General features: G+C 36.3%; 1 protein-coding gene across 4 annotated transcripts in view; it reads left to right on the forward strand.

Annotated features, from left to right (window-relative positions):
• The first annotated feature begins 265 nt into the window (after positions 1–265).
• The window catches only part of LOC136025232 (RAD51-associated protein 1-like), a 32,382-nt gene continuing 18,036 nt past the window's right edge, over positions 266–14,611 (forward strand). For 2 of the 4 annotated variants that reach the window (XR_010617038.1, XM_065701066.1), the window contains exons 1-2: positions 266–358; positions 13,759–13,883. Coding sequence is in view for 3 of the 4 variants with exons in the window: in XM_065701066.1 (XP_065557138.1) it covers positions 13,861–13,883 (23 nt within the window). In the remaining variant the exon portion in view is untranslated. Of the gene's footprint in view, positions 359–395; positions 421–7,554; positions 7,567–13,757; positions 13,884–14,611 lie in introns of those variants that run through there. The other 2 variants (XM_065701069.1, XM_065701067.1) reach the window with 2 other exon arrangements.

Below are 14,611 nucleotides of genomic sequence, written 5' to 3' on the forward strand. Positions count from 1 at the left end.
TGAGGAAAGGACAAACCCTTTCATATACGAAATAATTTCTGTTCTTTTTAAGTCTTATTGTCGCTCCTTGCTTGCGGGTAAAAAAACAAAAAAAAAAAAAACTTTTAACTGCAAGTAAGTGAATGTGATTCCAATTCCGATTCCAGAATTTGAATGAGGATATGCTGTTTTTTCAACGGTATACCCGTTACCCTACAGGAAACAGTATATTTTGGAGGGGATTTTGTTTTGTAAGAGTAAATTTTCGAAGTGAGAACAAAACAGCGGTACCTATGAAAACAGGCTTTCAGATTTTTAGGTCCTTTCTTCCAAATGCAAATACCTTATTCAAATGGAAAATTAATTAATTTTTTTACTGGTAAACTTCTATTTTTAATTTCGCTTAATTACTGCTGGCAGTTGATTTGGTTGTAGGCCCTGGTAGAAATCACAGAGAATATTTCTCAGTCAATGTTCTTTTTTATCCTAGCTTAATAAACATCATTAGCCTATCACATTTGGATCCTATCCCCAGAGCATAATAAAATGATGGTAAAATTCTAGTTAATTGACTTCTTGCTATCTTGGAAAGGGTTTGGGTTAGGAAAATGAAACTTTCAGGGATGAATCTAAAGGCCAAAGTAGCCTATGTCCCAGGAAGTTATTTGAAAGTACCCCCCTCCACTCCTTCTCCCTCTAGAGGGCCCTGAAATTTGCCTACATGACAGGTCTATACCTATTGAAATTTTGACAAAACAACATTTTACCTTAATTTTCAGTTACTATTTGCTTTTTCTCTGCCTTTAGTTCTGAAAATGCAATTCCTGTTATTTGGGTAGAATTCTGAGCCATATCAATGTTTTTTTTTTCAAAATTTAGGAAATGTATTTGCATATATTTAAAACCTTATAAAATAGAATTGACCAAAGTTATGAAGCTGAAAACAATTCTGTTGCACTTCAATTAAGCAGAAGATCTGTTTTGCAAGGCTTCACTTTTATAACACACATATTTTTAAAGGTCAGGGCCCTCTAGAGGGAGAAGGAGTGGAGGTAGTTGCTGTAAAATACCTTCCCGGGACATAATCTAGCCTTTAGATTCATCCCTGAAAGTTTCATTTTCCTAACCTAAACCCTTTCTGAGATAGCAAGAAGTCAATTAACTAGAATTTTACCAAAATGATAAGTACCATGCCTGGTAAAGGTCTAGAATAGCAGCTATCCAGAAAGAATAAAAAGAAAGACATTTTTCAATTCCCAATTTTATAACCTGCGCTCTCATTTTATGTTTTTGTTTGCATTTTGTCAATTCACCCCAACCTCCTCCCTTAGTGGTCTCATCATGCCCTATGCTTCATAAAGAATTAAATTAAGGATTAGAAATGATTAAGGTAAAATTCTAGTTGATTGACTTCTTGCTATCTCAGGAAGGGTTTAGGTTAGGAAAATGAAATTTTCAGGGATGGGTCTACAGACTAAAGTAGCCTATGTCATGGGAAGGTATTTTGAAGTACCTACCTCCACTCCTTCTCCCTCTAGAGGGCCCTAGAGGGCCCTGACATTTGATGACCTTCAAAAATATATGTGTTATAAAAGTGAAATCTTGCAAAATAGATCTTCTGCTTGAATAAAGTACAACAAAATTGTTTTCAGCTTCACAACTTTGCTCAATCCCAATTTGTAAGGTTTTAAAGATATGCAAATACATTTCCTAAATTTTGAATAAAAAAACATTGACATGGCTCAGAATTCTACTCAAATAACAAGAATTACATTTTCAGAACTAAAGGCAGAGAAAAAGCAACTGGTAATTGAAAATTAAGGTAAAATGTTGTTTTGTCAAAATTTCAATAGGTATAGACCTGTCATGTAGGCGAATTTCAGGGCTCTCTAGAGGGAGAAGGAGTGGAAGGGTATACTTTAAAATACCTTCCCTGATATACTTTAGCCTATAGACCCATCCCTGAAAGTTTCATTTTCCTAACCTAAACCCTTTCTGAGATAGCCAGAAGTCACTCAACTAGAATTTTACCAGCAAGTCTATTTAGAAAACAAATTCTCCAAATGATAATGGATTTCAAAGATTTAATATGTACATGTCATAACATTTTAGAAATTATTCATAGGCTAAGTAGCTTCACTGAGTTGCAATATGGAATCTCACTAGAGAAAATTTGAAGTGGACTGAGAGGATGTCTTGAGCAATTAGCAAGTATATTGGCTTTGGTTTTACTAATATAAAATAGAAAACCAAAATCTGAATAAAATCCCTGAACTAATCTTATATCCTGTTGAATAAGGATTTGAAGAAGTACAATGGCCTTTCCAGACTTCCAAGTAATCAAATCATCTGCATAAAGGCCAAACAATGAGTAAGATAATTGAAATCTGAAACATACAAATTGAACAGAAGGGGACTCAAAATTGCTCCTTGGGGAAGACCTCTAGCAATGGAACTTGTCTCTCCCCTATACTCATCAACTTGAACATGTAAATTTCTTTCACATAAAAATGACTTCATGAATCTTATGAAAGAGTATAGAGTCCTGGTTAATTGGAAGATCAATCAGTTTATCATGGAGAACATTTCCATATGCATCTCACCAGTCAAACAGGACTGCCATTCTGGCCTCACTGGTTTTAAGAGAATTACAAACATAAATTTCAAGGTGAGTTATGTTATCCACAGAGCTATTTCTTTCTGAAGCCTGTTTGCTCACTTGGAAAAAGATTATCACTTTCAGTAAACCACTTGATTCTTGATAGAATAAGCCTTTCAATCACTTTACTGAAGGACCATTAAAGCTGAGAGAAAGTGGGCCATTCCAGATAGCATTTATAAAGAGACCTATATCACACTATTATATCCCACATTATATTAAAGAGACCAAGGTCACACAATCACACTCCATATGATTACCCAACTTTGTCCTTATACTTGAGGCAGTCTTTTTGAGTTTTTTGCTTTCACTATCTGAATAGTGTTTTATACATTTACATATTTAAAAATTTGAAGAGAAAAAAAGTAGAAAGAATAGGCATTTCAAATCCACCAGGATCTGCCCACAAGTATTCCCCAAGTATTTCAGCACATGTTAAATTGGGCTCCAACCTACATCAAAAACAGGTAACTTTTTGTTCTGTCAAATTTGTAGGTGAAATTGCTCCAATTTAAGAAAATCATTTTGTACCCTTTTTTGTTGAAACTTCAAACTACTAATCAAGCACTTAGATTTCTAGATGTTTTTCCTGCATACTGAAACCCTTTTCAAACCAAAGTCTTTATATTAAGCCTTCTGGAGGAGAAAAAGCAGTTGTTTACAAAAACTGTCAAATCATCAGTACCTTTACCCTAGTTGAGATAAAGCAAAAATCAGCTTCCTTCAATATTTCCTGAAACAGGGCCCAATTGCTGTTGGAGTTGTTAAAAGTTGTTATGCAGGGCTTGGGAGAATAGCATACATGTTAAATTAATGTTAGAAATGCATGGTGATCAGATTGCAGAGAGGGAACCTTTACCATCTAAACTTGATCATAATATGAAGATAGACTAAGTAGCAAGTCAATAGTAGAGAAAGTATTGGATGAAACATTATGCCAGGTTTGGAAATTAAATCAAGTGAAAATCAAGGTATCTAAAATATTAGACAAGATGTTCTCAATGCCTCTTCCTGCTTTGATACTATAGACTATTTGTTCCCAAAGTGGGCTATGCACATTGAAATCACTATCCACATGGATTGAACAATGATTCAATGACAAGATCATTACCATTAGCCAGGTTAAGCATTATATCAATGATGTCAATCTCATCCTTAGTTTTTTTTTTTTGTTGTTTTAAAATTAGAGTTGTGACAGAGTCACACTTTAGCATAAAGAGCAAGGAGCGTTGAGGAGGGGACAACCCCTTTCATATACGGAGTAATTTCTGTTCGTTTTAAGTTTTAATGTTGCTCCTTACTTGTAGTTTAAAAAAAAACTTGTTTTTATGGCACTTGGTATCTACCAAGTGACATATAGCAATTGCAAATTCTGTTGGTCTGTCTGTCCTGGTTTTGCTACTTTAGGCACTTCCAGGTAAGCTAGGACAATGAAATTTGGCAGGTGTATCAGAAACCAGACCAGATTAAATTAGAAATTGTTGTTTCCCCGATTCGACCATCGGGGGGGGGGGGAGTGGGGGGACAGTTGAATTGGAAAAATTAGAAAAAATTAGGTATTTTTAGCTTACAAACGGGTGATCAGATCTTAATGAAACTTGATGTTTGGAAGGATATCTTGTCTCAGAGCTCTAATTTAAATCCCGACCGGATCTGTTGACATTGGGGGGGGGGGTTTGAGGGGAAACCTAAAATCTTGGAAAACGCTTAGAGTGGAGGAATCAGGACAAAACTTGGTGGGAAAAATAAGCACAAGTTTTAGATACGTGATTGACATAACCGGAACGGATCTGCTCTCTTTGGGGTAGCTGGGGGGAGGGTTAGTTGTGAAAAATTAGAAAAACTGAGGTATTTTTACTTACGAATGGGTGATTAGATCTCAATGAAGATTTATCTTTAGAAGGTTATCGTGTCTCAAAGCTCTTATTTTAAATCTGGCCAGATCTGGTGACTTTGGGGAGGGGGACCTAAAATCTTGGAAAACGCTTAGAGTGGAGGGGTTGGGATGAAACTTGTTGGGAAAAATAAGCAAAAGTCCCAGATACATGATTGACATAATCGGAACGGATCTGCTCTATTTGGGGGAGTTTGGGGGGGGGGAGGGTTAATTGTGAAAAATTAGAAAAAATGATGTATTTTTAACTTATGAAGGAGTGATCGGATGTTCATGAAACTTCATATTTAGAAGGACCTTGTAATTCAGATCTATTATTTTAAATCCCAAGTGGATGGGGGGGGGGAATCTTAAAAAATACTTAAAGCAGAGAGATCAGGATGAAACTGGATGGGAAGAATAAAAACAAGTCTAAGATACATGACTGACATAAACGGACCGGATCCGCTCTCTTTGGTGGAGTTGGGGGGGGGGGAATAATTGGAAAAATTAGAAAAAATGAGGTACATTACGAATGGGTGATCAGATCTTAATGAAATTTGATATTTAGAAGGATCTTGTGCTTTAGAGCTCTTATTTTAAATTCCAACCAGATCCTGTGACATTGGGGGGAGTTGGAGGGGGAAACCGGAATTCTTGGAAAATGTGAAAATTGGGATATCTTTATCTTACGAATAGGTGATCGGATCTTAATGAAACTTGATATATAGAAGGATCTTATGTCTCAGATGCTCCATTTCCGATTCGAATTGGATCCGGGGGACATAGGGGGTTGGAGGGAGAAAACTGAAATCTTGGAAAACGCTTAGAGTGGAGAGATCGGGATGAAACTTGACGGGAAGAATAAGCATAAGTTCCAGATATGTGATTGACATAATTGGAACGGATCCATTCTCTTTGGAGGAGCTGGGGGGTGTTAATTTTGAAAAGTTAGAAAAACTGAGGTATTTTTAACTTAAGAACGGATGACTGGATCTTAATGAAATTTGATATTTAGAAAGAACTCATGTCTCGGAGCTCTTATTTCAAATCCCGACCGGATCTGTTGACATTGGGGGGAGTTGGAGGGGAAATAGGAAATCTTGGAAAATGCTTAGAGTGGAGGAATTGGGATGAAGTTTGGTGGGTAGAATAAGCAGATGTCGTAGATACGTGATTGACGTAACCGTACTGGATTCGCTCTCTTTTTTTTGAGGGGGTGGTAGTGGGTGGTGTTCAGTGCTTTGGCGAGTTTGGTGCTTCTGGACGTGCTGGTACGATGAAAATTGGTAGGCGTGTCAGGGAGCTGCACAAATTCCGTGGTTTGACCATCTGGGGGGCTGAAGGGAGAGAAAAAATAAGAAAAAGTGTGGTATTTGTAACTTACGAGTGGGTGATCAGATCTTAATGAATTTTGATATTTAGAAGGACATCGTGACTCAGAGGTCTTATTTTAAATCAAGACCTGAACTAAGCCTCTGATTTTCCTTTAAATCAATCTATTGAGTCACAATGATCTATCAAACAGTTCGTGGTAATGAACTGTAGTAAGGAGCAACCCGGCTCAATAGTAACCAAAACTCTAAAAAATGGTTTTTTTATGCCAATAGTTACATCAAAAGAATCGCATTTAAACGCTGATTTCAAATATATAAGTTTCAACAAGATTAGTCTTACCCGTCAAAAGTTACGAGCCTGAGAAGATTTGCCTCATTTTAGAAAATGGAGGGAAATTCCCCCTAAAAGTCATAGGATCTTAACGAAAATCATACCATCAGATCCAGCGTATCAGAGAATCTTACTGTAGAAGTTTCAAGTCCCTATCTACAAAAATGTGGAATTTAGCATTTTTTGCCAGAAGACAAATCATAAATGCGTGTTTATTTGTTTTTTTTTTTCCCCAGAGGTGATCGTATCGACTCAGTGGTCCTAGAATGTCGCAAAAGGGCTCATTCTAACGGAAATTAAAAGTTCTAGTGCCCTTTTTAAGTGACCAAAAAATTGGATGGCACCTAGGCCCCCTCCCACGCTCATTTTTTCCCAAAGTCACCGGATCAAAATTCTGAGATAGCCGTTTTATTCACCATAGTCGAATAACCTAATAACTGTGTCTTTGGGGACGACTTACTCCCCTGCAGTCACCGTGGGAGGGGCTGCAAGTTACAAACTTTGACCTGTGTTTACAAATAGTAATGGTTACTGGGAAGTGTACAGACGTTTTCAGAGGGATTTTTTTGGTTTGGGGGAGAGTTGAAGGGGGGGGGGTTACGTGGGAGGATCTTTCAATGGAGGAACGTTTTATTGGGGAAGAGACTTTCAGTGGAGAGGGCGCAGGATTTTCTAGCATTATTTAAAAAAACAATGAAAAAATAAATATGAAAGTTTTTTTTTTCTACTGAAAGTGAGGAGCAGCATTAAAACTTAAAACGAACAGAAATTATTACGCATATAAGAGGTTTACCTCATCGTAATACCTTGCTCTTTATGCTAAAGTATTTTTGGTAATTTCAACTATTTATTCTACGGCCTTTGTGATTCAGGGGTCATTCTTAAGGAATTGGGACAAAATTTAAGCTTTAATGTAAAGAGCAAGGTATCGACGAGGGGTGAGCCCCCTCATATACGCAATAAAAACATACGAATATAGAAGTTTGCTACGTAAGTTAATTCGTAAGTTACGTATATTTTTTACTTATGAAAACGTTTGTAAAAAATTAAAAGTTATAGTGGCTTTTTTTAAGTAATCAAAAATTGAAGGGCAACTAGACCCCCTCTCTCGCTCCTTTATTTTCAAAATCTTCCGATTAAAACTGTGAAAAAGCTATTTAGCCCCCAAAAAAATTAATATGCTAATTTCGTTTTAATTATTTATGCGTGGGGAGCCAAGATAAAAAAATGCGTCAATTGAAAAATGTCCAGATATTAAACAAAAAAACAAGTTTTTTTAAATGAAGGTAACGAGCAACATTAAAACTTAAACGAACAAAAATTACTCCGTATGTGAAAGGGGCTTTTCCTTCTCAACGCCCCGCTTTTTACGCTAAATTTTTTTACTGTTTTAAATGTAGAGTTAAGAGAAAGAGTCAAACTTTAGCGTAAAGAGCGGGGCGTTGAGGAGGAAAAGCCCCTTTCATATATGGAGTAATTTTTGTTCCTTTTAAGTTTTAATGTCGCTCCTTACTTTCATTTAAAAGAAATTGTTTCTTTTGTTTAATTGAGTCACAAGGGCCATATGAGCTCTTAGCTCTTGTTTTTAATTAATCACACAACAACGCAAAGTAGTTTGCCTTAGTAATGTAGATATGTGTTACTTGCAAGGATAAAGTCATATTGTTTATAGTTTTTGATTAATTTGCTACTAACTTTGCAACTGTGCCAGAGACCAAGCTTTGCTCAAAGAAGTTTAGATGTAAAACGGAGGCTTGCGTACCCCCCTCCTGAAGAAATCGCTCTTACGTGTGAAATTGAGCGGATAAAGGGAAATCAAGGCAAATAAAACGCATCAAGAAAATAATTAATCATGGACAATCACCTATATTCCAAAGTACAGATAGAATGTATGGTGTAGAATATCATATAGAATTGACCTTATATTTCTTTTAATTCTTCTTTTTATGTTTTTGGGGGCAGGGTTACTGTCCTTTACTGTAAAAAAAAGAGAAAACAACCAAAGGTACATAGGAAATTGGGAAACTCAATACCAACAAATTAATTTGTGTTATAATAGTGTGCAAGACGTAAGTTACCACAGGGCAAGTTACCACTGGGTAACTTACCCGGTAATGGTAAGTTTTAGATCAAACCTACTGGTAAGTGTCATAAGAGGTAAATTTAAGTTTTTGATGAACAAAAATGTTCTCAATTGAAACAAATCCATCCCTAAGAGAGCTGCCACTTCACTAAAATCTATCGAAAATTTTTTTTTTCCACCTGATTGAATACATGAGTCGTACCCCTTTGAGCTTATACTGATATCTCTCTGTTGGATTACCTCGCTACCTCTTTGTCATTTCCTGCCTGAGTAAAAAGAAAGAAAAAAAGGGGATGTGCAATGAGTCAGTCAGTCTGAATAAATAAGATATTCATAGCAGAGGTCAATTTAATGTGGTGAGTTTTTGACTTTTATCTCGAATTTTTCGACTGATTATCTTTAACTACTGTACAATTAATCAGTTAATTATATATCCGGCTATAATGTGGGTAGTAAGGCCTATTAAAAAAAATATTCCCGTCCAACCTCTTCTAATCTAGCGTTGCAATGGCAACACAGCAGCAACTAGTGCCCAAACACAAATCTTTCCCATCATCCCACTAGATTCTTATGAATCTTTTCTTTGGAATCTTGTGTTTTTAATGGATGCTTGTGCTGACTTTTGCCGGTCTTTCGACTTTTTATCCTGTTTTACGATCTTAGCCAAGTCTGCCTCAGTATCTTAAGTTGTTTTCCATGCTCTCCATCGGCCCATCACTGCATATGTTTATCTAATACTTTTCATGATTTATTGCATTCTTCAGTATTGAGAAAAAAAAAACGCGCATTCGATTTTTGATTCGTTAAATTGCTATTTTTACCAGCTTTTATTCTGCTCAGTGCAAGGTAGCCTAGAAAAGTTTTCTTTTTTGTTGTTTTTGTTACGTAAGTTGTTTTATGAATGTAATATTATTGCAGCTTTTTCTTAAAGGTAAGACTACATGATGGGTAAAACCATGAGGTTTTGAATAAAATGCACATTTTTGCGCATGGATTCGATCCAGAAGAAAGTCTAGCAATGCGCAAATCGCTGCGTTTTTCTGAACGATTATCTGTTCAATAAGTTCTTTTCTTTTTTATCTGAGAATTGTATTTGTCATACCTCCTTTTATTCTCAAACGTATTCACCTTCCACTTCCCTCACAATTATTATCCCTTCACCCGTGTAATATTTTCAGTGGGTTTAATATTTTAAACTGTAGTTTTAAGATCTTTTTATGGTCTTGCAAAGCCGTTATTTAGGTGAAGGAAATTTTACGGAAAATATATTCTGCTCAAATTAGGGATAGCCTAGTAAATTTGTTTAAATATCTAGGCCTACCTTTACAACTTCTAATGATTGAACAATTAGTAACCTGTATGAAGGCTAATCCTGAGATAGAAATAAAAGAATTTTCAATCCCCTCTCAGAATTATAATAATTATAAAATACAACTAGCGTGATGCTTTGGGACAGTTTTAGCCCTCCAAGCTGAAAACATTTCCGTGCTTTTATCTAACCCTTTCTCCCCCTAGTTGAAAAGACGGGACTGGTGGGATGCTTCATTTCTTCTGCGAAGGTTTGATGATATTGGGTTTTCATTTACTTTAATTTACCTTTTTTAGATTCGATTGCATCTTTTCAAAAATAGTCCCTTGTAGGTAAATTTCAATTTCTATGGGACAAGTACAATCTAGGATCAAAAGGATAGCACCAGGACGAAATATGTTATAGTTTAAAGGCAATTTTTTAACTCCACGAATCTTGCACAATCATCAGAACACATGTAAAAGCAATTTTTTTTTTTTTTTTTTTTTTTTTTTTTTTTTTTTAACAAGGATTTTCACTGCTTGTTCGAAGTCCCAAAAGCTGCAAATCTTCTCATTTTGGCTTCCATGATTTTTAAATTTTACGAACTTTAGTCTTTTGCAAAAAATATTTATTAGCAACCAATCCGAAAATTCAGTATGTCAGTTATGGCGCTAGATCCATCAAATATTCGTTAGTTTGAATGTCAGATTTGGGCTACTGGGTTCACGGGGCAGCTTTAGTTGGTAACTCGGTAGTCTTATTTAAGTAAAAAAACACAAGAAAAAATTGTTTTGTGTAGGCTATTTAATTTGAAAGTATAAATATTAAATATTCGTACCAAGTTAACAAAAATAAAATTTATGTCGGGTTTTCTCAAGATGTAACTACGCGATGGACTTTTACCGCACAGATTCAAGCAAAATGAAAAAAGGCAACGTGTTTTTGCTACATATTTGAAACTAAGTCAAAGTTATCAGGTGTCGATTTTGAATGATCCTAGGACCTACTGGATTGTCAACGCAAAAATATTCGAAGTATTTGTACGATTGCCACGGCAAAAATTTTCACGATTGCTTCTAATTTAGTTTAGGTTTTTATCATGAGTTCTGACCTTAGTCGGATGTGCCATGGGATGTAAATTAATCTGTGTCCCATCCTTTCAGACATTGCCATCTGTAGTCTAAGAAATGCCACAAAAGCAAGACTCTGTCAACAAAGAGTGGCTATATAAATAAATCATTGTTAAGGGTAATCGTGTTACCAAAGCTTTCTGCAAGCATTGTGGCTGTTCATTTGTCAAAAATACTTGTCGCCAAAAGCATCACCTTGCGCTATGTAAAAAGGTACCAATTGACATCTATGAATATTATTACGTACATAGATCATCCATTCATAAGAAATTCGCTTCTGGAACCGAAGAAGTGCATGAAGAAGGAGTTGTGTGAAAGAGGCAATGGTGTAGGTTCTGAAGATGTCGGTACTAATTCCAACAGTTCTGACGAAGGTGGCTCTAATCAAATTCCAGTACTTTCAAAGGCTTTGGCTGGAACATCATTGCTTTCCAGTACTTTTGAGTCTTCTGTTCCGACTTCCCTTGTTTGTTCAAGTTCCCTCCCTATTCCTTATTTAACCAAAGTGGCGCAGCAACCAAAACTTACGTGTATCTAAAAAGTGACCATAGAACAACAGGGAGCCTGCGACAAAGCTTGGGCTCGTGTATTTTATGCATGCAATATAGCATTTGCTGTCGTCAAATATGAAGATCTTGCAGAGGCGATAAGAGCTACAAATCTACGAAGAAAATTTTGGATCATAAAGTACGAGTGAAGTGCCTGTATGAGTGCTTTGCTGAAAGCACGCTTGACATTAAACTAGAAATTCAGGACTGCAAAACACCCAAAACTCTTTGTTACGATGAATGAAAGAATATTGAGACGGGAACCCATTGTTAACAATGCCCTTGTCACTGACAAAGTTCTCTTCCTTGTATCAGTAGAAGCTTACAACAAGCAGCACACTTCACAGTTTTTAGCTGATAATTTGTATGATTGTACGAAAGATTGTACGAAAAATGTGGTTCAATCCCGCTTTCTAGGGATATAATGAAGGAAAGGTTGAGATGGCTAGGCCACGTTCTGTGGATGAAGGATGACAGATTGCCGAAGATTGTCCTTTTTTGGCCAACTGTCTGGGGCTACACGGAAAGCAGGTCGTCCTTGTCTGGGTTGGGAGGATGTCATAAATAAAGAATTAGGGGAAATGGGAACTTCCTGGGAGGGTGTAAAGAAGGAGGCCTTGAATAGATTAGGTTGGAGGAGGAGCGTGCGTAGCTGTGTTGGCCTCAGGGGGCTTGGTGATGCAGTGAGTTATTAGTAGTAATAGTAGTAGTAGTAGCTTTTTGAACGTGAAACTGGATCAATTAACATCCTGTCTGAAATTCTTAAAGCCAATTCATTTGGCTGCCACTTCTTTGAAGGAGAGGAAGCTCTTGCTTCATGTGTCATCCCACACACAAATTGCTACAGCGGCATTTCCAGGACACTGTACCGTTTTTGCCAGTCTCCAAGGCCGATGAATGGAAAATCCACAAGTACCTAGAAAATAGAAGGATATTTGCATATGATACACCCTCCCTATCTGTAGCTATTATACTTGCTCCAGTTTTTGGTGCAAACTCACTAACACAGGATTAGTTTACAGATGCAGTAAGTCGAATCAACGAGCTTGCTAGAATTTCTTACCAATTTCGGAAGGACGGTGACTCGTTTAACGAAAGATCTGAAGTTGACTTTGCCGGGGTCTTGAACACAGAACTCTGTAGCTACATCTCCAAAAGTGGCCCATTTTCCAAATCATTCTACTTTGTGACAGCAAAAGCGATCGCATTGGCAGCTTGTTGGTGGGCTGTTTTTGTTTGCGTATATGGTGCTTACGGAAGTTGCTGTAAAAATCTCAATAATTTATGTTACCATCGCTTCCTGCGACAGACTCTGGTCAGGTTATGGACTAGTACAGACCCACCGCAGAAACCACATCAAACATGAAAAAGCAAACAAAATTCTAATGTTCCATCAGTCACTAAAAAAAAAAAAAAAAAAAAAAAAAAAAAAAAAAAAAAAAAAAAAAAAAGAGCATCGCCGTGCAGCTTCAAAGATGCCTGGAAATTGACGTGAAAGGCTGGAAGGGATGTTCACGCTGCTATCATGTCTTTCTATCAATAGTTCACTGCCACTTGATAGTGGAGATGGTATGGTGGAGGATGATCTGCCACACATAGCGTTTGAAGATGAACCAGATGAGGAGGAGGAGCAGCAGCTCTAGCTTATCTCTTATTATCTTTTAGAAAGAATTATCTGAACCCTATTTTTATGAAAAATAATTTTTTATATTTTTCCCCATGTAAACGAAGTAGGAAATAATTAAATAAAATGATGCAAAAATAATGTTTTTTCTTATCAATCTGTCAGATAAGAGAAAATATTTTCTTTGAAATTCGTGAGTATTTGAAACTTACCACTTATGCGGTAACTTACGGTAGCTTATCAAAGTTACCGGTAACTCATTCAGTAAGAGTAAGTTTCGAAACTTACCGGCAAATCTTGCATACTACATTATAAACACATTGAAATATAATTTTATTCATTACTTCTCGATGGAATAGTTTCACCGTATGGCCCTCAAAAATCGTGTGCACGATTTTGTGCCTCATGGATTTTCTGGCATTATTTGAAAAACAGTCAGAAATTAAATGAAAAAAAAGTTTTCTTTTAACCGAAAGTGACGAACGACATTAAAACTTGAACTATCAGAAATTATTCCTATATGAAAGGGGCTGTCCCCTCCTCAAAACCTCGATCTTTACGCTAAAGCTTTTATTACTTTAAAAAGTAGAGTTGTGACAGAATCAAACTTTAGCGTAAAGAGCGAGGTGCTGAGGAGGGGGGCAGTCCGTTTCATATTTCTCTTCGTTTTAAGCTTTAATGTTGATCCTTACTTTCAGTTCTGAAAACTTTTTATTTTTTTTTTGATCAGGTCTGAACCAACAATTCTGTGTGTGAAATATTAACATGCACTATTGTTTACCTACCATAATTTGTTCTTGTTTCGTTCTTCGTTATAAATGTCAAGAGTTTGGCATTTATTTTCGAATTCTGATTGTTTAACCTTATAATACTCCAAGAAAAAGTGTGTCCTTATCTATCCAGGTGAGGCTGATGTCTGTAAATGGAATCATCATTGTTGTCGGCTGATGTGTCCTTTTTAGAACAACAATAGAAAAGTAGTTTCCTCACACAAGGTTATTTGGAATGTCTGAGCGAGTTCGAAGAACGTAAGTAGAATTTCACTATTGTTAATCTTCATAAGCTTTAGTAATTACTTGTATCTTGATGTTTTTCAAATGTCTAATGATGTTATTTTTGACCTGGCTAGTTAAGCTGGCTTAGCTTGCCATCTGTGTAACAGAGAGTAGCAAGACAGATATTCGTGAGAAGACAAGCCCTTTCTTTGGAAGGCTAGTACTGAAACTTCCGGGTATATCAGGAGTCTTTACTTCTTCCTTTACCACAAGAAAGGGGATTTCCTGTTTAAAAGTTTTCTCTAGAACCTGTAAAACTGCAATGATTATAGAATTAGAGTTATATAATTTAATTTCTTATTGGGCAGGTAAGTATGGTAAGGTGTTGTAACAAGGGTCAGCAAAACAACATTTTGTACCAATATTCTTGTCTTTATTTGATTTGTCTTCTTTCTGTCTAAGAAATTGCCTCTCTCCCTATTCAGCAGCAAAAATGCCATGTATATATATACCCGGTAAAGTTTAATTTATATAGTGTAAAAAAAAAAGAAATTTGTTGCACGTCTCACCAGATGAGAAATGAGTCAGGATTAGAAATGAGAGTTTTGACAAAAAAAGACTGCTCAAGCTAAAAACAGACTTCTAAAGATACAATTTTGTAACCGCAAGTCAGTTTACTGTACAGAGCATAAACATAGCCTATTTAAAATCTTTCAATTGAATAATTGCAGTGACTTGGAATGAACTAAGAACACCGACTC

This window comes from Artemia franciscana, chromosome 3, assembly GCF_032884065.1.
Source record: "Artemia franciscana chromosome 3, ASM3288406v1, whole genome shotgun sequence".
NCBI lineage: Eukaryota > Metazoa > Arthropoda > Branchiopoda > Anostraca > Artemiidae > Artemia > Artemia franciscana.